General features: G+C 49.4%; 2 protein-coding genes across 2 annotated transcripts; both read left to right on the top strand.

The window, feature by feature from the left end:
* Positions 1-17,357: 17,357 nt before the first annotated feature.
* On the top strand, positions 17,358-18,288 carry LOC131205695 (RNA-binding protein 45-like). Its single transcript, XM_058197911.1, has 2 exons — positions 17,358-17,644; positions 17,703-18,288. The coding sequence occupies exons 1-2, from the start codon at positions 17,358-17,360 to the stop codon at positions 18,286-18,288; spliced, it is 873 nt and encodes a 290-aa protein (XP_058053894.1).
* Positions 18,289-18,599: 311 nt separating this feature from the next.
* On the top strand, positions 18,600-20,951 carry LOC131216132 (RNA-binding protein 45-like). Its single transcript, XM_058210546.1, has 4 exons — positions 18,600-19,074; positions 19,145-19,635; positions 19,703-20,176; positions 20,398-20,951. Exons 1-3 carry the CDS (start codon positions 18,782-18,784, stop codon positions 20,167-20,169), a joined length of 1,251 nt encoding a protein of 416 aa, XP_058066529.1. The 5' UTR covers positions 18,600-18,781; the 3' UTR covers positions 20,170-20,176; positions 20,398-20,951.
* The last annotated feature ends 1,115 nt before the right edge of the window (positions 20,952-22,066 follow it).

Here is a 22,066-nt window from a genome sequence, read left to right on the forward strand (position 1 = left end):
ATTTGTAGTGCTCTAAACTGATATTTTCAAAATATCAGTTATTTTCGATTCCCCCGTAAGTGTTGTAATAACATTGAAATTAAGCAGAACACTTTCGTTTCCTTCTGCTTTACCATATAATCTTCTGAGCAGTCATTATTCCTTTGACCTTCGAACGGCATTCAGTGTCCCCCCGATTCGGTCTTGGCAAGTGTTTTGTTATGTCTTGTCCATTTCTTGTCCCTTGTTCGGCAGAACTGGAACTGTGCCAGCCCCTTTCTGCGCTTAATCGCTCCCAAAAGACTCTTTTCCATCCGAGGACAACATTTTCCATCGCCAGTGAAACATGCTGGGCCGAGACGTAACAAAACTGTCCCAACGAGCGGGACCCACACAGGGAACACAGTTCCCCGTAACGATAGCTTTCTTTTAAATCGAATAAAAAATAATTTTTTGACGTCCATTTGCCGCAGCAGAGAAACTCATTTCCTCGCGATGGACGAATAAGCCAATAAGCCACGCACACGCACCGGCCCCGGTGCGGATGGAGAAACCGTTTCAAAAATAGTGTCCCCGTCGTGCCCGGTGCACCTGTCACACACGGCACGGCACGGCTCGGAACGACTTGTCTGGACGGCACCTACGTCACGGTACCACGGGGATCTGGTACCACGGAAATATGATACTCGCCTCTGCGCCGTCGCTTTTTCCGAATCGACCCCAGCATCCGTTCGGGACCGGCGTGGCGTGAGTTTGGCGCACGGCTTGTTAGTTTTGACTGCTCGGTGTGTCGCCGACGCGAAATTAAAAAAACGCAAGCAATATCCTCCACGGCCATCATCGTCGTAAACGAGTGTGTCGAAAGGTAGTGACAGCTTACGATTTTCGCGAAGGTGCAGAGATCGCACGAAACGCTGCCTCCACTGTGTCGATGGACACGAGTGCCGAGTACACTGTGGCCGACAAGTTGTGCCGTTCACCAGTTTAATTTCTAATCCTCCCTGTGGGAACTGCTCTTTTTTCTTGTGTTATAAATTAAAGCCAGGAAGACCAACATAAAACAAACCATTATTCGTAATAAGCGGGATCGCCTGAACCGATTTGGGTGCACCCAAAATCCCTCTCCAGTAATCTCGGGTGTCGGAAATTTGTCATCCCGCCACGGGCCAACAGCAAGCTGGCGTCCCACGAGCGTCCAAAGGTGGATAATTAATAGGCCCTTCTTTCTGGGCCGCCGTCGGAAGGGACCTCCGCAATCGTTCGAAAAATGTGACCATTAATCAAAAATAGTCCCCATCGGCGGGGGACTTCAGCCGGAGGTTCCCTTTAGCCGCCTACACGAATTCTAGTCGCGTTGCAACCGAAAGGGACGTGCCAGAGGCTGACCACAGGCACGTCTGCAGCGAAGTGCTTTCATCTGAAAAGAAACCTACTTCACCACCAACGCGATCGCGATCGGCGCGATCTTCAAACATTTTAAGCAAACAAGCACACTGAAGACATTGCTCCAAAAGAAACTCTTAGGGTGCCTAGACCTGTCACCTAGGGGAGGTGTCACACTCAGGCCAACCCAGGCAACGAAGTAACGATAATCGAAACCGAAATGCCCGACTGCGAGTCGAAAGCGCGCGGGTTCAGCGAAGAACGGACACTTTCAATTAGTCGTACGTCGCACGAATCGGGTGACAAGAGGTGACCGGTTGCCGAACGAAGATAGATCGCAAATAGATAGACACGGACCGCGTGTGGACGGAAAGTCGCAAAATCGGGCAACCGATCGGTCCGTCCGGATGACGCTGACAAATGGAGGGCTATTTTTCAAACTTCGAGCCGATACGGGTGGACACGCGAACACCATCTATTTTACTGTCATCCGGTTTTGTGGTCATTGCGAGTTGTCCAGCTCCACTCGGGTACGTCATAAGCAATCACAGCTCACGGCTCGCAGCATCTGCGATCGCGACTTCCTCCGTGAGCTCATCATGTGGGTCAAACACAGATCTCGATGGAGCCGGCCAGCGGAGATCATTGCGCAAGGCAAGTTTGAATCGACTCTGGCCAACCCGAGTCCGGTTAATGTAAACACCGGTGGCTGAGGTGAGTGCGATGCATTCCACAATGATCGCGGGCTTAAAATTAGACCGGTGGCCATCGATTAAACAAACGCAGAATTTCGTTCGTTCCAGGCGAACGGACCAACCGATCGACGATCATGCCTCAGCATTGGCGGGCAATAATGATTGTTGGTCGAAAGGGAATTCATCCTCAGCACACGCCGGGAGCGGGAGGTGGCACGGACACAACCTGCAATCACGCGCAAGTGTCCGGAACGGTGGGGATGGTTTTATCTCGGCATCGACCGTGTCGTAAACATTGCGCCAACTCGTGTTCCGCTTCGGCGGCCATCAAATCTACAGCAAGGTGGCCCGATCCTAGAATGCACCCGAGAGACCCAAGATCAAGTATGAAGTCTGCCGTGGGCTTCCCACCCGGGATGGCCCCCCTAAAAATAGGTCTATTTAGCACACCGATGGACTGATTCTTTGACCTGGCGTCCTCGCCAAATCCACCGTTCCTGCTTGGCGACGATGGCGACGCTGGCGCAGAGTGCGGCAGTGTCGTGGGTTAATTATGGGTGAAGTGCATTTCCCACCCGAGCGCATCCGACCGGTGGCCCTGTTCCGGAATGTGACAAATTCGCGCGAGAAAACGCTTCTCTCTCGGCCGATGTCGGTTCTTCGTTTGCTTTCGTAAGCGTGTTGTGGTTGGCACGCCTCTGCATCTGCAGTTTTAAAATGTTTTGCAAATGTTTCTAGCGGTGGAACGGTTGCAACCCGAGGGTGATGCTTTCCGACTTCTCTTTGCAGCACCGAAGGCACCTCGAAGGTCTGCCACACGCCACCGGACGCTTGTTTATACGCCGGAGTGTGGAAAAATAATAAACTGAACCATCGAAAGTGCGCCGCGCCGACGGCCGGACGGACGGACGTTTTTCCAGCATTTTCCCTACACCAAACAACCGCCGTGACGTGTGCTCCGTCTCTTTCTAACGCCTGCGCCGTGCGCCGTGGGGATCACTTTGCACACGCCGTGAAATCCATTCTCTCAACACGACTGAGGCCGAGGCCGAGGCCGAGTCCGACCGGCAGCTCGGACGAAACGAAACACACCGTTTGATGGTGGGCGATAAATTATAAAACGCGATCAGGTGGAGGCGCGGTGGTGGAGAAAAATGGGTGGAAAAAGGTGAAAAAGGAAACACGCGCGATCGCGATCGTGTGTCGCGGAGGTTTTGGTCGCAGAATAAGTGAAATGTTCCGCCTCGACGACTACCGGGCGCCTCCACCGGGGTGCTGACCACCCAGTTCGGGCTGGTGGGTGTGTGCCTCAGGCCCCCTGGCCGATGGGTCACTTCGGTCACCCGAACCCAACGGTCCATTCGGCGCCCGTTAGCGATCGCTAGCGAAACACGGTGCGCGCTACGGATAAGACTCGACCGGACCGTCCGCTCGGCCACACAATCGATGTAGAAAGTTAGCATTTGAGTAAACAGACACAACGGAACGTACCGAGCCGGGCTGGGGACACCCCATACCCCACGCCCCCCCATCCCTGACCGGTCGCGCTGTGATGCCGATCGGGCCCCGTGTCCCCCGCAAGGAATAGTCTCCGCCCGGGCTCGGTCGTTCGATTTTTGCCACACCTTTCCTCAGAAGCGAATTCAATTTCCTCGGGAAAGGAGATCATTCAGTCAAAGAAGCGGAAGCCTTTAAAGGCTCCGATCGGTAGCGTAAGGGTGTTCGGAAGTGATCGCCACGGTGATTAGTTTCGAACCCATTCGCACTTCTTCCGCGTTGCCGACCGGTTGATAGCGACCTGCGGTGAATAATGATTTCCGCGAAGCTACACCCATATTTAGAATGGTCACTGGGCGAGGATGGCGCACTCCGAATTCATTCCTCCATCAATCTACTGGCAACGTGTTGTGACAGTCAGCCGGGTTTAGTTCCTCTCGGTGTCTGGCGTCGCCAGCATTAAAATGTACGCGCCACGAACGGCTAAAATATGCGCACTCGCGACTCGTCGGAGAGATTTATCACCGATGTCAGCGGCCGGCCAACGATGCAATAATTAATTGCAACCGTTTGCTGCACGCGAATTATGGATCACCGCGCTACGGTGCGTCGGCAAAAAGTTATGACGCCCGGTCCGGTCGTTTGTTCTGCGAGCGAGAAATGTGTACTCGAAAATATGTGGGAATTTTCGGCGCCGATTTAGGCCGATGCTCATAACCGACACATAACCTGAGTGATCCTGTGACGCACGATCACCTACGACCATAAAGAACAATTAAAGCGCCACAAATCATAAGACAAAGCCATAAACCGGCCGTAGAGCCGGCTCAAGGCCGGCCACAAAACAAGGAAAGGAGCAAACCTTAATTCTAACTGCTGCCTGCGGTCACTGGGGCCGTAATTTTATTACCTTGAGCATCATAAATTAACTAACCCTCCGTTTCTCCGTTGTTTTCCGCTACAACAATGCCCGCGGGCCGCATAATGGTGTCTCATAAATTTCTCCCTCGACACGCCGTTGTTTGACAGGCGGTCAAACGAGCGGAAGATGAATTGACATACCACGCGGCCCATCCCCGGTGCATCCGGTTTCCGGCGCATCCGCGGTTACGGGCGATCGCCAGCAGCAACGAGTCGTGCAAAATGCACATCCCTCACGGTGCAAGGTGCTCGGCCGAGTTTCGGTGACGGCCACGCTCGAAAGGCCGCTCAATCGAGCACGATCAAGGGGAAAATGATTTAATGGCCGCGCTCGCAGAGGCACCGGAGAATGCAGGCCGGGGGGGAAAGATCGTGTCAGCAGTCATGGGGCCCGGTGACAGGCGTTGAAAGTGATCCTCCAACCATCTCAATTAGTGCTCCATGTCAGCACCTTTCGTTACGCACCGGGGATGCGGATTGGCCTCGGAGCACTTTCCCACGGCGCATCAATCACCGGCCGGGCTGCCTGTCAAACAATTGACACCCGTCAATCCGTGTGACAGCTCACACGGGACCTGCCCGATCAGTTACACCGGTTCTGGCGCCGGGTCTCCATAAACACCCTCAAGAGCCTCAAGTGGCCAGAAACCCCTTTCGAAGTGCTTCGTCCCGTTTACTGCTTTACGGAACCGCGTGAACCAATAAAGATAACACTAACGACGCGGCAGAGTGCGGCAGATGGAAGCACTTCGGGCGAGAAGTCGGTGAGATCATCCCCGATCATCCGGCGTTCGGAGCGAAATCGGCTCACGGAATGCCGGCTGACCACTTGAGAAACCCACAACAAAGTGGTGCGCGTGGAAAGATATTTTTAAAACTACTTTATAGCCCGGACCGAAGCCCGGGCCTCTCAAGCCCGGAGTCCCCCCCGGGGGCGTGTAAGAGAATGAAATCATAATCATAACCATGTTGTGCCGTTCGGAACGACCAACTTTCCGAGCCGCCTTTTTTGCAACCTTCACCCAGTCCATGGAAGGGAATTTATGACAAGTTTTGCTGGGCCCATTGAACAGACAGAATGCTGAAACACTTTTCCCACCGGGGATGGGATGGTTGGAAAATTTAGTAGCAAAAAGAGAGCGAATGGAAACGGTGTCCTCGTTACGAAGCGAACGGTAACGGTGGGTGATGTTTTGGGTTTTTGGATGGCTTAATGGGTAGAAACCATCACAACGCAGGTCGGATGATATTTCAAGGTGATTTAATGAGCTGACCCCCCGGGGAACTGGATGGGGAAAATTCAGATTTCGCTGGGTGGCGATTGCGTAAAATAATGTTCAAAAGAATAACGCAATTTGCTGAATAAACGAGGCGTGCAAAACAACAAAGACTTGCCATGTTTCGCGTGAAAAATCGTTACTGAAATGGCTAAAGATGCTTCTGGAGAATGCCAATTTTTCTTAATTTTTACTTAAAGTATATTTGAATTTAAACGTTTCTTTTGAGTTTCTCAAAATGTCCCGAGGATCCCAAGAATATTTTTTTACCGAAAATCTCGATAATGTAGGAAGAAAATATAAGGAAAATTCTACCATTCTACTAGAGCATCTTTAGCCATTTACGGCCGCTTTAAATAATGGTATCTTAGTATAATAATGACAAAATATTGCTTTTATTTGCATTTAGTTTTCCGGGGAAATATTTCTCAACATATTTACAAATTTAAAAGACAATGAAGCTAAAGTTTTTGAAGCTAAAGTTTTGATTCATTCATTAATTTGATTTATTCCTACGAACATTATATTAATTTGAGCCAATTTCCGTACCACTTTTATTCTGACTCATCCGAAGTAATTTTACCAGACAAAGAAAAAGGAGAAAAGAAAATAATCACACATTAATGTTGTAGAATTGGAACAGAATATTTTGTTCAAAGTAATGAGTACTCGTCGGTGGGATCACTCATAGCAAAGGTTCGTTTTTCTGAAAGGTTAGCAAAAATGAGACACTAATCCCTAGAGCAAATGATCTTTTTTATGAATCGATCTTGTCTTTCGATTGACTTTAACAGTCTATTTCAATGTGGATTCTTCATCACGTAAAACGTTTTCATCCCCAAACACGATTTAATGCATGACTGACCTTTTTTGTTTCTGGCAAACGAAAACTAAATGGAACTGAGCAATTTTACAGTCAAACCACAGAATTCTACACCGTACGATAAAAGGCAATATTTTGATATCAAAGAAGGGAAAATGTAATATCATTCATCGGCATGTAATAACTGTTCAGAACATTTTCCAACAAATTGCGCATTGCACGCAATGATGAAGTATATCCAAAACACACGGCCTACAGCGACACTTTTCCTGCATGCAAGTCCGCCTGCTTGTGTGCTGGGAAAGCTTGTGATGGGATTTTCGCGGAAAGCTTCACGGATTTTCCTTCGTTCGCAAGCATTTGCGCCTGGCGAAACATTTGTACCGTTCTCTCTCGCTTCGTTGTCGGCTTCGGGTTTTCACGGGTGTGGAAAACATCATGTGGCAAATTGCCGCCCTTCGTTCGCCGGACGGACGGACGGACGGGCCACCGTTCCGATTCATTCGGGAGCCGGCGTCGGCATAACAAAATCTGTGCGCATGTACGCGCCGTGTCTCCCGAGAGCGTGAGTCGCCAGGACAACGGCGCGCACGGAGGACGACAACCGCAGCGAAGGGACAATGCATGCCGCACACATACAGCCCCCCGTTCCAACCCCCCTCTTCCCTTTATGGTACACATACAGTCGACCGTACGGCTTTCCGTCTGTCGGCGGCAATCGTAAATAAACAGCGCCCGCTCGGTCCATTGTTGGCGCCCCGAAACGTGGATCGAGGCCCGAGGCCTCCCCCCGGGGGGCTGTTATGATGGGGATGGCCGGCCCGAGAAGCGGGCGCCCATTATTGCAGTCATGTGACTGACTGGCGCACCGTCGTCACGTACAGCGGAAGGCCCTTCAAAGCAAGTGGCACTTGGGTTGCCGTGCCGTTTTGCCGTGTTCCTGGCCCACTCTCCTCTGTATCTGCATTATCTGTCGTCGGTGTTTTCCACCGCAATTTTCCGGCCCCCGGCTTTCGCCGTGTCTCACGCTCCGATGGATCCTTCGGTCGGTGTGCTTTCCCCATTTTTTTTTGCGGCGTGGCCGTTATCTACGCCGCTGCAGAGGAATGCTAACGATTTTGTTGGCCCACGTGGCCTATTTCACAGTCAGCGCGTCAGTTCGGGCGGAACGGTGGCGCTGCCGGGTCCGAGTGGGGCAGTTTGATGTGGCGCCCGCTCTCTCTCTCTCTCTTGCTCTGTGTTTGATTATCGTGCTATGCTTTATTTTATTCACCACCCTTCGGGCAGACCGGGTTACTACCGAGTTGGGCATCGCTAGCGGAACCCGTCGTGGCGTGCACATAGCGCCTCGCCGGTCGTACGCTGCGCTTCGAACTATATCGCATAACTCAGCGTAAGGTGCTCGTGTCACTTCTTGGCTCTTCACTGGCGGCGTCACCCGAACCGGACCCGGCGATGCCCGACATTTGGCTTCCGATAAGTTTAAATTGTTTCAACAAAAACTAAAAACGTAACTAAATAGTGGTGCTCGGTCGGGTGGCGTGGCCGGAGTTGAGCCGGGAAGCGGAATCCGAGCAAGACACATGATGTCAACGTTAATATTTCCATCTTTTTGCACAAACCTTTCGGCAGCAGAGAATTCAATTTCCTCGCGATAGGTTGATTTACTACACCCAGACCCGAACCGAAGGTGGTGCCACCACCGATCGGGGCCCTCCACGAATAATAATCAATCCTTGGCCCCCACGTGCCCGTGCCCGTGTGTGTGAAGGACAATCGATTCCCGAGGAACGGTGCCGCTCGCTATAAGGAAGACGTTATCGGGCGGGCTTCCGCCCGATTATGGGAGCGATTTGATTTTCCCACGTCGGTGCCTCGTTACGGGTGATTTCCACGTATCCCCCCTGGCCCGGTGTGTTTTTGTGGCCCCGCCCGACTCGAGGGGTTGCGTGCCAGTGAGCAATTACTGTCCGTCGTCAGGAACCGACCACTAGCTGGCGGCCGATTTTTTCCACCGTCTCAGGAACAAAACGCAGCCCCATAATAATCGGCGACGTGTCCGACAAGTTGTCGGACAAAATCCGGTGGTTAATCTGTGGACTTAATTTTTCGCTCCACCGAACGATGCAAATGGGCATGGCGGCAAAAAACCGAACGACTCCTGACGGTGGGTCCCAAGGCTCAGTCACGCGAATCGCGCTTTTGGCCGTCCATTAACGCCGTTCCGCTGGTGGGTGTCCTTTCAGTGGACTCCGATCAGCGGTCCCGTCAACTTGGGGCCAACGTGGGAAAATGTACAATCTGTCCACTGTCCATCGGCCGCGCTGATGGTGACGCAGCGAGAAAAGGAAACTCCGGATGGATCGATTTAATGGGAAGAGAATGATAAAAAACACGCACACACGCGCGCAGGGACCACAGACAGATTGGATGGCGCCCCGGTAATGGTGGGCACTTTATCGGAATTGCCCACAATTTCCACGAAAACCCCGAGGCCATCAAAACCCCCTAGGCAATGTCGCGTGTTTCTTGGCCCATTCTTGGACGCTAAAAGAGTGGACGTGACGACACCCGGCGCCTCGGCCCGTTATGTAACACCATGCACGCACCGAGTAACGGCCCGATCGGATTCCCCATCATCGTCGTCGTCGACCGGCAGGGTGCGGCCTCATGGAAAATTCATCTCACGTGACTCGGTGAATGAAGTCCGATGCTAGCAGGACCTGCGGGAGCGAGACACGAACACATCGTCGTCGAGTCGGGTCCGTTTGCCATTTTCACGGTGCGAACAAAGAAGCCGAACCCGAGAGCCGAGATGCAACAGGTCTCTGGCATCTCTGCGCCAGCATCCTGTTTATGTTACGGACGGCGCGTAACGACGAAAACGCAGCAATGCTGTCGCCATGGCAACCGGAAACGCGTTGCGTAAGCACCGACCAGAGCGAGAGATCCGAACGAGAAAAACGTGAGAGCGATAGAAAGGGTGAGAGCGAGAGAGATGAATCCCCGCCACACCCAAATTAAGGGATGCGATTCCATCTGGTCGAGGCGCCGAAAATGAAGAACTTCCATCCATCGAAAACTAATCAAAATCCCAAACGGCCAACGGCCCGCACGCACACATTCAGGCACGCGGATAGGGTGTGGTCGGCTCCCCAGAGGGACATTTCCATTAGCATCCGATCCACGGGCTTATGGTTCCCATTATTTAACTATCTCGTGGGGAGTTTCTCGCTCTCGCTCTCCTATGGCCACAGCGGCCCTCTATTGTGGGGACCAGTGTGCCGCTGATAGCGCAATTTTTTTCCCACTTATGCATCGATCGATAAATAGGAGATTATTGTTTGCCTTGTCCGTGACTATCGCGCGCACCGAAAGAAACACACGCGGTCGTGTCGCTGAGTGTGAGAATGAAGGTAAGCAACTTGGTCCTTTTTTCCGGTCCACACTCCTTGGTACTTCATTTTCACCTTCCCGCGTGCCACCCGACCCGGGTGGCCTGGAGTGGTATTTTTTATGCAAATAGGCTTATCTTCTGCTCCGTTGACTCCGGGCGCCGCTGTCCCGCAGATTGGTGGTGTCGGTGACAAAGTCTGGCGGGTTTTTACTGAGTCCCATGGCGAAATGTGGGTCGCATTATGTTGAACACGTGGCTGGTTGGGGAACACGAAAATGTGGGGCCTTATCAAGGGCATGGGCAATTTGTTATGGGGGCCCCCGGACAGCATATGGGCCTGATATGGAGGGCGAAATTTAATCAACAAGCAGGACGCGCGCTTTCTTTTTATATCGACTGCCAAACTAACATTTCGTTGCTCCCGGTGGCAATGGCATTCGGTGGCACAGACAGAGAGAGAGAGAGAGAATAAAATCATAATTTGAAACCAACTTTTATGGCCACTTTCGCTACCCTCGGCTCGGAGCTTATCGTTGGCTGGTACGGCGGTGAAGTTATCATTTTTTTACTATTCCAGTACCACAAGCGGGACAAATCTTCCGCAGTATGGTCCTGCATCCGCATTCCGCTTACGGCTCTGGGCATACGGTAGTTCCGACCGCACATTAGCTACCCCAGCTGGCTGCAAATCCCTTGGGGCTACCCCGACTTTGACTTCCGGCTGCGATAGAGTGGACCATTTAATTAGATTTGCCCTTCGTAACTACCAACCATCAGGTGGGGAGCAATGGTTTGTTTGAGATGTATTTGCACTTCAGCCTGGAACAGATGCAAAGGCCCGGCCTCGAAAGCTCACTGTGCTGTGAATTTAGAACGTGCCTTCTCTCTGGCACCTTTCGTACGCTCAAAGTGAGGCGTGGGGCGCAAACCAATTATAATTTTGACGGGTTTAGCTTTTGAATTTACAATATTTACACATCTCTCTGATGATTGCTTATCGACGGGCATTCCAAGTGTTGGATTTTCAGGAACAAGTTTAGTGAAAAACCTGTGAAGTTTTTAAAAAAACCTATTTTTAATTTATAAAGTTATCCATTTATTTTCCTAAAACGAATTTTTCCTAAATGAACGATAAAAGCAAATTGTGCCCCAAAGACGATGACGATTGATGAAATCCTTTATCGATCACTTCGAGGTAAGAATTCATTAACTCCACCCTTGAACTGAAATTTGACGGAGTTCGTCTAGAAAGGGTTACCAATACAATGATAAATAAATCAAATGCAATATGAATCCCACGAACGTGAGGTATAATTTACCCATTTAATTAATTTTATGGGCGCCAATGTTCATCGATTTTCCATTGACCAAGGCAATCGACCGAAAATCGACGTAGATCTGCGCATTTGCACAAACAAAGAAGGCTCTGGCGACTTTGTCACTACAAGGACAGTGTATGGCACAAGTTCTTATCCAAATAATTAAAGGAACGGTTGCTATCACTTCCAAAGACGAGCATTGACCGGAACCGGAGTTCGTGAAGTCGGCTGGCCCAATATAAGAACCAAACCCGCTTTCTTAAGCCTCGTTGTCCAGCTTTCACTCACCGTGGAAAAGCTCCCCCAGCTGATGGAAAGCCAAACTGTGGTGACTTTTGAATGAGTTGAGTGCAAGCTTGCTAGCAACACTGTTTTCCACAGTCTGTCCTTTGGAGGGGAAAATGATTTTCCTTTGATGGGGAAAATGGTTCCCTCAGTTCCGGCGGCGAACACCGAAGAACGGATTGGCACCGTTGTGTTTTCCTTCCCCTATCGGGGGGACGATTTTCCTTATGTACCAAGCGCCAGCCAATCAGAGGCCACCGACTGCTGATGGGCTGCGGACATTCTGCAACAAGTTCGCCAAGTGCCGTGTGACGTCATTTCCCGGGGATGGCGTGCGTGAAAATGGGAATTTTCTCGCATCGCCAGCGCAGCGCCCTTTATAAACGATTCCCGCGGGAGTCGCAGCTCGTCGTCCGTCGTTTGTCGTACGTGATTTCATTGAATTGATTTGTAATGATAGCATTCCCGGTCGATTGTAAAATCTATTGTACTGCTTCTAGTGGGAAAAAAACAAAAGTCGGGAACACTAGTAACGGTGTCTGATCGACAGTCAATTCGGAACGGGCAACGAATTTTTAATCATCTTTGCAAACTAACAACCAATTTTCGATGCGCAATGAGTCGCTCTGGTGAACTTGGCAAAACAGAACACCGTAAAGTGTAGAAGTTCCTTTAACAATTTCGTTTGCTGTCAATTTCTACAAACAAATGGTCTTATTCTGTTAGTACTGGTGCATGTGTATTTCGGAAACATTGAACGTTGGCCTTGCTTGTAGTAAAAAAAAGGACCAAAATCGTTCCTCTTCACAAGCACCGATCGCATATTTCTTCGAAACATCATTTTTTTTTACCGTTGGCCGCTTTCGACACAACCAAGCGTTTGTTCATCGGAAAGGCAACTGTGCTAATGATTGGCCGATCCAATCGATCGACTTTGGGAAACATTGACTTCTATTGATTAGTGCGAAGTCTGTCTGGGCAAAGTCTGTTCTCCATGTTTGCACGTTCCCTCGAATCGAACATAAGGAATGGTTGTTTCTGCCGCCGAATCGGTTGGTGCTTTTGATGGTGCACCAGGGAAAAGCCGAAACAAAACCACCAAATAGTGTTCATAGATATTTTCATTTCCTTAATTAACCCCCCGATAAGAGTTGAAAATTGAGCCTTCATAATTTGGAGAGGCTTAAAATATGTTTCTGTTTTCGTTTTACATTTAATCCCATCAAAGGAAAGCCTCCGAGCGACCGACATTCTCGATTAGAGGTTGGCACCCGTAATCCGATTGCCCGGCAATTAACCGATGATGTGACATTTTCCAGCCCGTTGCCACCGGAAATGTCACGGCCGCGCCGTGCCCTTTTTTGCTGCCAAATACCGTCAAACCATTGAACGCATCATTTCATAACGTAATTCATAAGTAAATATCACACCCATCCAAGGGGGGCCAGGCGCCCTTTCGGGAGGAGTCATTCGTTGCTGGCCTTTTTTGTTGACGGGCCTGAGCCTCAACTCATCAAAGGTATCCAAGGGTGGCGAGTAATACCGCGTTGCCGGCAGGCCCTTAACGGGCGCCATTCAATAGACGGTCGGAGAGGACACGTGTCCCCGTTTGGGCCGACCGGAGTGGGGATTAATCAGCTTTATGAAATTGATATGCTCACCACCGGGGCCCGATGGCCAATGCTGAGGGCAGAGTTTGCAAAACACACCCACCAATCCCACGTTGCGTCAATTATGGTAATTGAAAATTATTTAAGCAAATAGCTGTTCCCGGCGTGCGTCGCCACGCCTCATTTCATACACCTATCTCGATGATCCTGCGTTTCAGATGATCGGACTTCCCGGTGACGTATCCGATCGGCTTCCATTCTCGCTTCCAGTTGGATACATGGCAAAACTGGTGCCAGTTGCATTTGGCTCAAATTACTTGAAAACTATCCGAGTTTTGATCAAACGGGTTTCAACTAGTCATCAGAACATTTTCTCTTGCCAAAAACTCCTTAAGGCAGATTTTGGTTCAATGTGTTCGAAAACAACCTGAATTACTAGGTTGTTCATAAAATTCAGAGCCAATTTTTTATGTTATATTGGTACACTCTTCGTCTGAACGTATGCGAAGTTTTATTTCAATCGGTAACTTTTTTTACAAGCTATTTAGTATCCTCGTGTCACAGTATTTTCTACAACGAAAAAATCAATTGCAGTGATTGAATTTTTATTTTTGGAAGGTTTAAATGTTTCTGAGGGGGTTTCTGGAAGGTTTCTGAGTTGAAACGTAGGATGTAGAAACATAGGACTACAATAGGATCAGACACAATCGAAAATGTACTCAAAAATAGATCTGCCAAGCCATTCCTTAAAACAATGACAAGAATTAACTTTTCAAATAAAAGTTCAAGCTTCGAGCAATATTCAACCATTATTTTTTTTATAACAAAATGAAAAAGTGCACTTTTTTGACCACCCTTTATATAAAAAAAGGAGACTTCACTTGCGGCGGACGTATTTTTTTTTGGGTGTCTCCATTTAATGTCTCTTTCTTGTTTTATCCTTTTGCAGGACGATTTTATTGGTGCACACTGCAAAGCGATATGCTCACTTACGACCTGCAACAATGTGGCACAGGGGCTCTTTTGTGACCTCTCAGGTCGGTTTTTTTTTTTTCGATGGTCTTCAAATACCAGCTGACCTTTTTGAAGAATCGTAAAATCTCACCCATCCGTAGCGCGAGAGTTTTCCTTCTCCAGTGAGACGGAAAAATCTTTCCCAAACTGCACCCGTGGGAGCTCATTTTGAGCTTGTTTTTCTCAGATCCCCAGGTTCCTGTGGATTGTTTGCGTTCTGGCTACGGTCCCGCGGCAGCTTCATAACAGATTGTCCACTTAACTATCGGATAACGACCACGACCGTGTCCCACGTGACCTGAATGGGGAAATATTGTGTTGTTGGCACCTTTCTCCTTTTTCTCATGAGTCTAGACATTCATCGATGTCGAACAATTTTTTTCGGACACAAATGTTGCAAAACTTTCCCAATTATAAAAAGTTACTGTAACTTGATGAAAAACTATGGCATAAAATTAAATATGAAACAGTAATTTCACGCAACTGATAAATTTTATTTCTATATGAATTGTTCGAAAATTGAATGCTGTTTCCATTCTTTTATTACTTTCTTTTGTAAACTAAGACTTCAACAGATTTCAAATTATGAAAGAATTCTTTAAGAGCTCTTATAAAACGTTCGATCACTATTCGCCTCACAATCCGATTGCAAAAAACAATAACCATGAAGGACAAACAAAAATAATGCTCACACCCTCATCGCCCACCAATCGTCGAATCGGAAGACAAACAACGCGCTTAACTGGTCCCGCACCAGCACGCCAGCCGTCGGAGGATCCCATGGGAATTGGCCTCGTCCCTCGTGTCCTGCGAGAAAACCCCCGATCACCAGGGAGCAGCTTCTTTCCGTCGCCGTCCGCCGTGCTCGTTACCGTCTAATTCCATTGTGTTCTGATTTAGTTTGAGTTCAATTATCATTATTTTTTTGGCAATCGGTCCCGGCCCTCGATTCCGGGGGTTTTCCCGTTTCACGGTCCCGGTCCCGACGTCCGGACAAGCGGTGGTGTTTGGTGGACTTGCGTTGCGTTGCTGGCAAGGAAAACGATTATGTTCGAATTATGCAAATGTGGTCTGACAAGGCACTTGGTTCCTAATTATTTCTCGTTCGCGCATTTGCCAGTCGGGCCGCGATTGCAGCGCAGGTCACGGTGGCTGACTGTGGTAAATGATTTTTCCTACCTTTTTCCGACTTGCCTTGTTCCTTTCTTCGCGAAAAGAAAGCAATCCGGATTGTTTGTAGCTGTAAGCGGAGCGATGGTTCTTCTTATTGGTTAAAAAAACAAAACGAAGGGACATAGAACCCCTTTGGGGCGACAGCAAAATTCTTTTCCAAACCACAAGCCCCAGAGTACGCAACAAATGACCCATAAGCTGATAACAATAACGGGATAACATCTGCACTAATTCAATTTCCTCAATTGACCACCAGCAAGGTCCGGCGCTCTCCAGAACTTCGATTCGTTCGGTCGTTCCGGAAATAAGTCGTTCGAATAAATCACTGCGAATATGTTGCGAAGACACCCGTCGGGGTGGCCGCCAAACAACCCATCAGAGCGATCCGATCAGTAATCCCTTCCCAAACGAGCTGCTCTTGTTGTCGGCGTTGTTGATACATTCCGCAAGCTGGAACTGTGGGAAGAACTGGGAACACAAATTGGGAAGAGTACCGAGGAAAGCGGATTACACTCCTCTATGTCGTATGCTGCACTCGAATGTAACCGATCCGACGGGACGGGACTTCCGTATGTGTTGAAGACGATTGCATTGGGTCCAGATTACAGAAGGATGCTGTCCAATTTATCAGAAGGGCCTTCTTCACGTTTTGCGTGAAGCTTAAACTTACCTTCAGTAGCAAATGAGTAGTGAACTTGAAGAAACACTCAAATTGCTCTACATTTTCCGATCATTAAAACTGTTTTACTGGCCCAAATTAGGGATCGTTACCATTCACAAAAAAGGTAAGCTTAAAACTAAAAGTTTTACGCGAAGCAAAAGGCAAACCAAAAAGAAATCTCTTCCAAATTAAATCTACCTTTTCTAATGGAGCTTAGGTCACGTCGCATATATCGTGATAAATTGAGTAAACAGCAAGCTTGTTAATTAATTCAAAAGAGGACAGTATTTACCTTCCTACAGCACATTTAGTTGTTTTTTATCAAACTAACTCACTCTGCTACATCACCGGCCATTCCTCTGATTTTTGTTACACTCATCGTTTGCGGAAAATAAAACATTTTCCAAGCAAACAAAACACAACAACCTTTAATCGGATTTACCCGTGTACCGGCACCGACCAGGATGCCTGCGTTGGCCATTTGACTTTGGCCGAATTGAAAACCAACCAGCCCGCGTGTGGTGAAAATCTCGAGCGTGAAATTGAGAAATGCAACCGATTTTCCGACGCTTTTCCGACCGGGCCGGGGGGAAGAGGATCGGCTCGACGATGCGTCACTAGGATCACTAATCGGCGATTAATTTTGTTCGTCCGTTCGTCGGTGCATCTGGGGCGGGGAAGGATTTTCCGGTTCCTGCTGCCGAGCGTAAATCCTTGCACATCTCACTCTGTGCTGGTGGCAAAGAAAAAATCAATTTAGGAAATCGGATAACCGCGATCGGATGTTCGTCCTTCGGTCGGTCGGTTCCGCCCGGGATTTTTTCGACTGCCGCGAGATAGAATGTTAAGCGGAGTGCGGAGTTTGTTTTGGTTTATTTCCTTCCGGATGTCTCGGCACTCGAACCGGCCCCCGGATTGAGTGCAGTTCTTTTGCAGTCGTTTCGTACTCGTCGACCATGTGTCGTGTCCTTCATTTCCAGAGCGTAATGAATTGATAAATTATTCAATCCATCGACCAACTCGGCTTTATTGGCCTCGGTCGGAGTTGCCATCGGGCGGGATGGATTAGAGATGCGTTTTTCGTCGTTTTTTGGGGAACTCTGCCAGCTCACGCAACCATTGGTTCGGTTCGCAGTCACCTGTTTGAGTTGAGCACAATGGTATCGCTTCATCTGGGTCTGGCCGTCTGGATCGCGACCCAACAACCTAACAGCTTGCCGTGACGAAGTCGCGCTTAGTCCCGTCACAACTCGCTCCGACGGTGAACGTTCTCACCACTCCACTTCTAATCCCGCTGTTTCCGGCACGGTGAAGAAAGGCATCATGACCACCGAGCAGCCGCCGGCGATGGACCTGAACTCGCCACCATTCTCGCGGCTCTTCGTACTCTGCGGTAAGCAAATTACGGTCGCGGCCCTCGAGGAGTTCTTCGCTCCGTACGGAACGGTGGAACAGTGCCACGTAGTGCACGACCAGTCCACCGGCCAGTCGAAGGGTATCGGGTTCGTCAAGTTCCAGAAAACGTCCGAAGCGGCCCGGGCGCTCAAGGAAGCCGACGGCAAAACGATCGATCCCGAAACGAAACCCATCAAGGTGGAGATCGCCTCAAGGTAAGCCCGCGTCGGTGGCCTCTGGACTCGATCGATTAACGATCACCCTCTCCCACAGTACGATCGAGTCGAAACCTCTGGACTGTCTGCGGCTGAAGGTAAAGTGTTCGATGGACCTGGACGCTGAAGCGGTGAAGACGGAGTTTAGCAAAATAGCCGCCGTCAATTGTGTACAGTTGGTTCCGGACAAAAAGTCTCCCGGTAACAACGTGGCCTATCTTACGTTCGAATCGTTCCTGGATGCGGCCCTTGCCTACGAAACGGCCAAGCCGGACCATAAGGCAAAGTTTGCAAAAATCAAACCGCGCAAGGTGAGCCTCGAGACGCAGCCACCGGAAACGAAAGGCTTCTTCCGTCCCTTCACCAGACGCCGCTCGTCCGCGCTGATGCCGCCCACCAAGTTGACCGTTCTGTGCAGCTCGACGCTGACCCAGAACCAAATCTGGCGGCTGTTCGATATCATCCCGGGACTGCTGAACTGTTCCGTGTCGCACGACGGCGGCTCGATGGGAATTGCCACCGTGACTTACAACAATGCCCAGTCCGCCAAGTACGCCCGTGAAAAGCTGCACAAGTTCGAGTATCCGATCGGGGAGAAAATTGTCGTCAAAGATGCCACTTCCGTCGACGAAGGGAAGCAATGAGGGCAAGGCCACGGGGCGAACGACAATAAATATCGAAAGTGCCGAATTTGTAGTTCACGTTCTCGTAAAAATCCCATTTAATCAGTTGACATAAATTTCGCTTTCGTTTGTTCCTGTTTTGTTTCAAATTTTCTCAATAAAACTGAAACCGATTTTTAACGGTCGTTTTGACAACCGATGCTGTCAGTATCTCCAGCGAGACGATGCTGTCAGTCGAATCAATAGTTGCAATGTTTACGTTCACTCACAGCATCATTCTGTCATCATCATCATTCGGCGGAAGGAAATTATGCTTTCGTTGCGTTTTAGAATGTGAAATCGACCACAAATTTGGATTGAAAGGGTTTTACTGCGATTCAAAAGGATCGAAGAAGATTGTGGTGCAGTGCTAGTGACGGAAACGGTTCCGATTGCGCCACTTTCGGCTGCTTTTCAGGTCAGGTTCCGGTGGGCAGTTTATCGATTTTTCTTTTAGCATTCAAGTTGCCCGAAAATGTCCGATTACGGCGGTGGTGGCCGGACGAAAGAAATCTGCGAGGAGCCGCCAATGTCCCGGCTGTTTATCATTTGCGGAAAGCACATCACAAAGGATCAGCTGATCAAGCACTTCGAGGCGGACGGAACGATTGAAGAGTGTGTCGTGATTACGGATCGGCGTACCGGCCAGGGTAAAGGGGTCGCGTACGTGAAGTTCACGCAAACCTCATCGGCCGCTCGCGGGCTCCTTAAGAATGCCACCATAATCGAAGGGGACACCCGACCCATCAAGGTGATGATTTCGGCCAGGTAAGGTTCGATTCCGACGACGGGAGCACCTCTTCTATCGCATTTGCTCATTCTGTCCCACCTATTCCAGCTACAATCGGGATAAAAACAGCAGCACCGTGCTGGACGTGAACGAGAACCACTTCCTGCGGCTGTTTGCCATCGTCCCGAGCAGCCGAACGGAGGATCAGTTGCGGGAAGAGTTCGCACCGTTCGGAACGGTGATCCAGGTTCGGCTCGTGCCCGACAAAAAGAACGACAAACAGTGCGCAGCGTACATCAAGTTCTCGTCCTTCCTCGAGGCGGCCACGGCCATCGAGAACTGCGATCCGCAGTACAAGGCCAAGTTCTGTATCCCCCGCTCCAACTTTCAGCAGGAAAAGGACCACCGGTCCAGCCACGAAGCGGCCGGGTCCCATGAGCCCATGAATCGAAAGAGAACCCATTCAGCGGAACGCGCGTCCACGTCGAAGGGCGATTCGAAGCTGGCCGTGATATGCAGCAATCAGCTGAATCAGGACCGCATTTGGCGGGTGTTTGATATCGCTCCGGGGATGAAGTACTGCACCATCGACACGGCCAGTACGTTCGAGCATCGAGTCCCCTCAGAATGATTTTCCATTAACTCGCCAATTTCATCCGCCAACAGACGACATCAACATAACGGCCACGGTTGTGTACTCGAGTCGAGAGGAAGCCCAACGGGCGGTAGAAAAGATCCACGGGCTGGAGTACCCGCTTGGCGAGCGGATGATCGTACGGTTCGAGGAGGAGTTTAAGGAGGAAATCGTTGCTAAAGATGCCCTCGCGCAGCTTGGGCCACCGAAGCCACTCGTCTCGGAGATGGTGGCGTGCGTGAAGAAAGCCTTCTTCATCTGCATGCCCGAAGCCATCTCGGTGAAGCTGCTGACGGATGTTTTCTGTCGGTTCGGGGACCTGATCAAGGTGTACATCGTGCCGGGTAAGCGGCACGGATACGCCGAGTTTGCCAGTGAAGTGGCAGCCGACCGTGCAATTCAGCAGCTACACGGACTACACCTCGGCGACTTTTGGCTGAAGGTGCTCGAGTGTGCCCAGCATTCCGGCGACAACAAGCGCAACAGAATGGAACACTAAACGGTGGGTAAGTCGCCAACGGGTCGCACTATAATTAGAGGGGTAGCATTATCCCGTTCCGCTTGGACCGTTCCTTCCTGGGGAGGGTTTCGTTTCCGTTGCCTTTGGTTTCTTTGGTTCGCTTATACTTTCAGATGTTCAGCGAATAGAGGCAGCGTCGCCGTTGACGATTGCAACCGGCCGACAAGGTAAATGGCCACTAACGCAACCGTGCATTCTTCTTCACAGGCCCATTTACACTGCGAACAAAGGAATGGAACACAATTTGAAATAATGGAACTTCGAAAGAATTGTTGGGAATTGGAAATCACTTGGATCTTGTTGGAACCATGGAACTGGCCTGGATGGCCCGGAGAATCGTATCGTTGTTTAAAAGATTGCCACGCGGCACTTCTTTAGCAAAAGCAAATACTGAAATTAGAAACAAGAATGGTTCAACTAGAATACTATATGAGAGATTACGCAGACGAATGTTGGGAGGACAATGGAGGGAAAATCTGCTGAAAATATCCCACTGTCCAGGATCTCAAAAGAATGAAACTAGAAATTAAGGTACATTTAAAATCGATTTTAAAGAAAGAGAAATAAGCATTGGAATGAATCGAAAGACTCGTGCCGATGTGAAAGTTAATGCAGTAAATCGTGCTGTTGGAATATTTTAAAAACGAGTCTCAAGCCGAAAGTCCCAGTCCCACAAATGCATCAAATGCCACGACACGAAACAATTGTCTTAACGAAGGCTTAGTAATTTCTGCTGAATAAATATTGGGTTTTAAAACGGATTCAATCGCAATTTTGATAATGAAAGAAATATTAGTGGCCCAGGTTCGGCAATTTTATTGGCAAAACGAGGAGCTGGTTGAGCACAAAATCACTTGAAACGATGAATCGATCGGAGGATTGTATCCTTTGACGGCCAGCAGCAGACTAAGTGGCGGCCTTCGGTTTGCGGAACGTAACATCCCGCCTGGGAGGATCCTGGCCAACAGGAGTCTGCGCATGAATCGTGTCACGATGGAATGCAACCAACACGCCCCGAACTGGGCAGGGAGCCAAAGACTTTGTAGATAATTACCAGCTACCGATTAATCGTTTCGTTTATTATGTTATTACTTTAGCATGTTAGATAGTTAACGTTACATTAGTTCACGACGACCGATGAAAAGTTGGTTGGAGACAGAGAGGGACACTGCGGTTATTTCTAGGCCACTATTAATAACGGAACGGGGAACGTCCAATTGCACACACTGCTAACGGCAAGCTTGACATAGACTGCTAACACTGACGAGAGGGGAGGGCCCAATCCTAGTCCGAAGTGCAGGATTCTAGAAACAGAACCACTGCTGGCAAGCATGGACTGCCGACACCTATTAAATTGCTTATCTTCCGAACGGCGAGAATCGTTATCGTTTCACTAATACCGCAGCTCACTTAAATGTGATCCCGGCCCCGGACCTCATCCGGCGGATGTTTGCAGAAGCAATCCGGCGGACAGGACAGTGGAACCGACTCGACGGGGCAGTACGTACACCGCTGATGGTGGTGGTGATGATGTTGATAATCGTCACTGAAATAATACAGAAAGCTAGGATTTAACACCAAAGTGGGATTCGTAAACCACCCAGCGATCGAAATTGAAAACCCAATTCCTAAGACTGAGCGATTTAGTAAGGATTTAATTCATATAATCGCACGATTGTTGTCACATATTGGTCACACAGATTGTTATCAATGGCATAAAGGGCACTTAAAAACTATTTCATTTCAAACCAAACCATCCCGCGACGCCATCGAACGGAGTGCAACAAGTCCCGAGAGGCCCCGGCGCTGGAAAGAGATAATTGCTGCTCAATAATTGATGAAATTAATTATACATTTACCCTGCACCGCGCCGGGG

This window comes from Anopheles bellator, chromosome 1 (genome assembly GCF_943735745.2).
Source record: "Anopheles bellator chromosome 1, idAnoBellAS_SP24_06.2, whole genome shotgun sequence".
Classification (NCBI taxonomy): domain Eukaryota; kingdom Metazoa; phylum Arthropoda; class Insecta; order Diptera; family Culicidae; genus Anopheles; species Anopheles bellator.

Bases quoted from the DNA above. Each gene is read 5' to 3' on its own strand.
- LOC131205695 (XM_058197911.1), top strand. From the start codon at position 17,358: ATGACCACCGAGCAGCCGCCGGCGATGGACCTGAACTCGCCACCATTC. The intron at 17,645-17,702 runs GTAAGCCCGCGT...CCTCTCCCACAG, and splicing joins AAGGTGGAGATCGCCTCAAG to TACGATCGAGTCGAAACCTC.
- LOC131216132 (XM_058210546.1), top strand. From the start codon at position 18,782: ATGTCCGATTACGGCGGTGGTGGCCGGACGAAAGAAATCTGCGAGGAG. The intron at 19,075-19,144 runs GTAAGGTTCGAT...CACCTATTCCAG, and splicing joins AAGGTGATGATTTCGGCCAG to CTACAATCGGGATAAAAACA. The intron at 19,636-19,702 runs GTACGTTCGAGC...ATCCGCCAACAG, and splicing joins CTGCACCATCGACACGGCCA to ACGACATCAACATAACGGCC.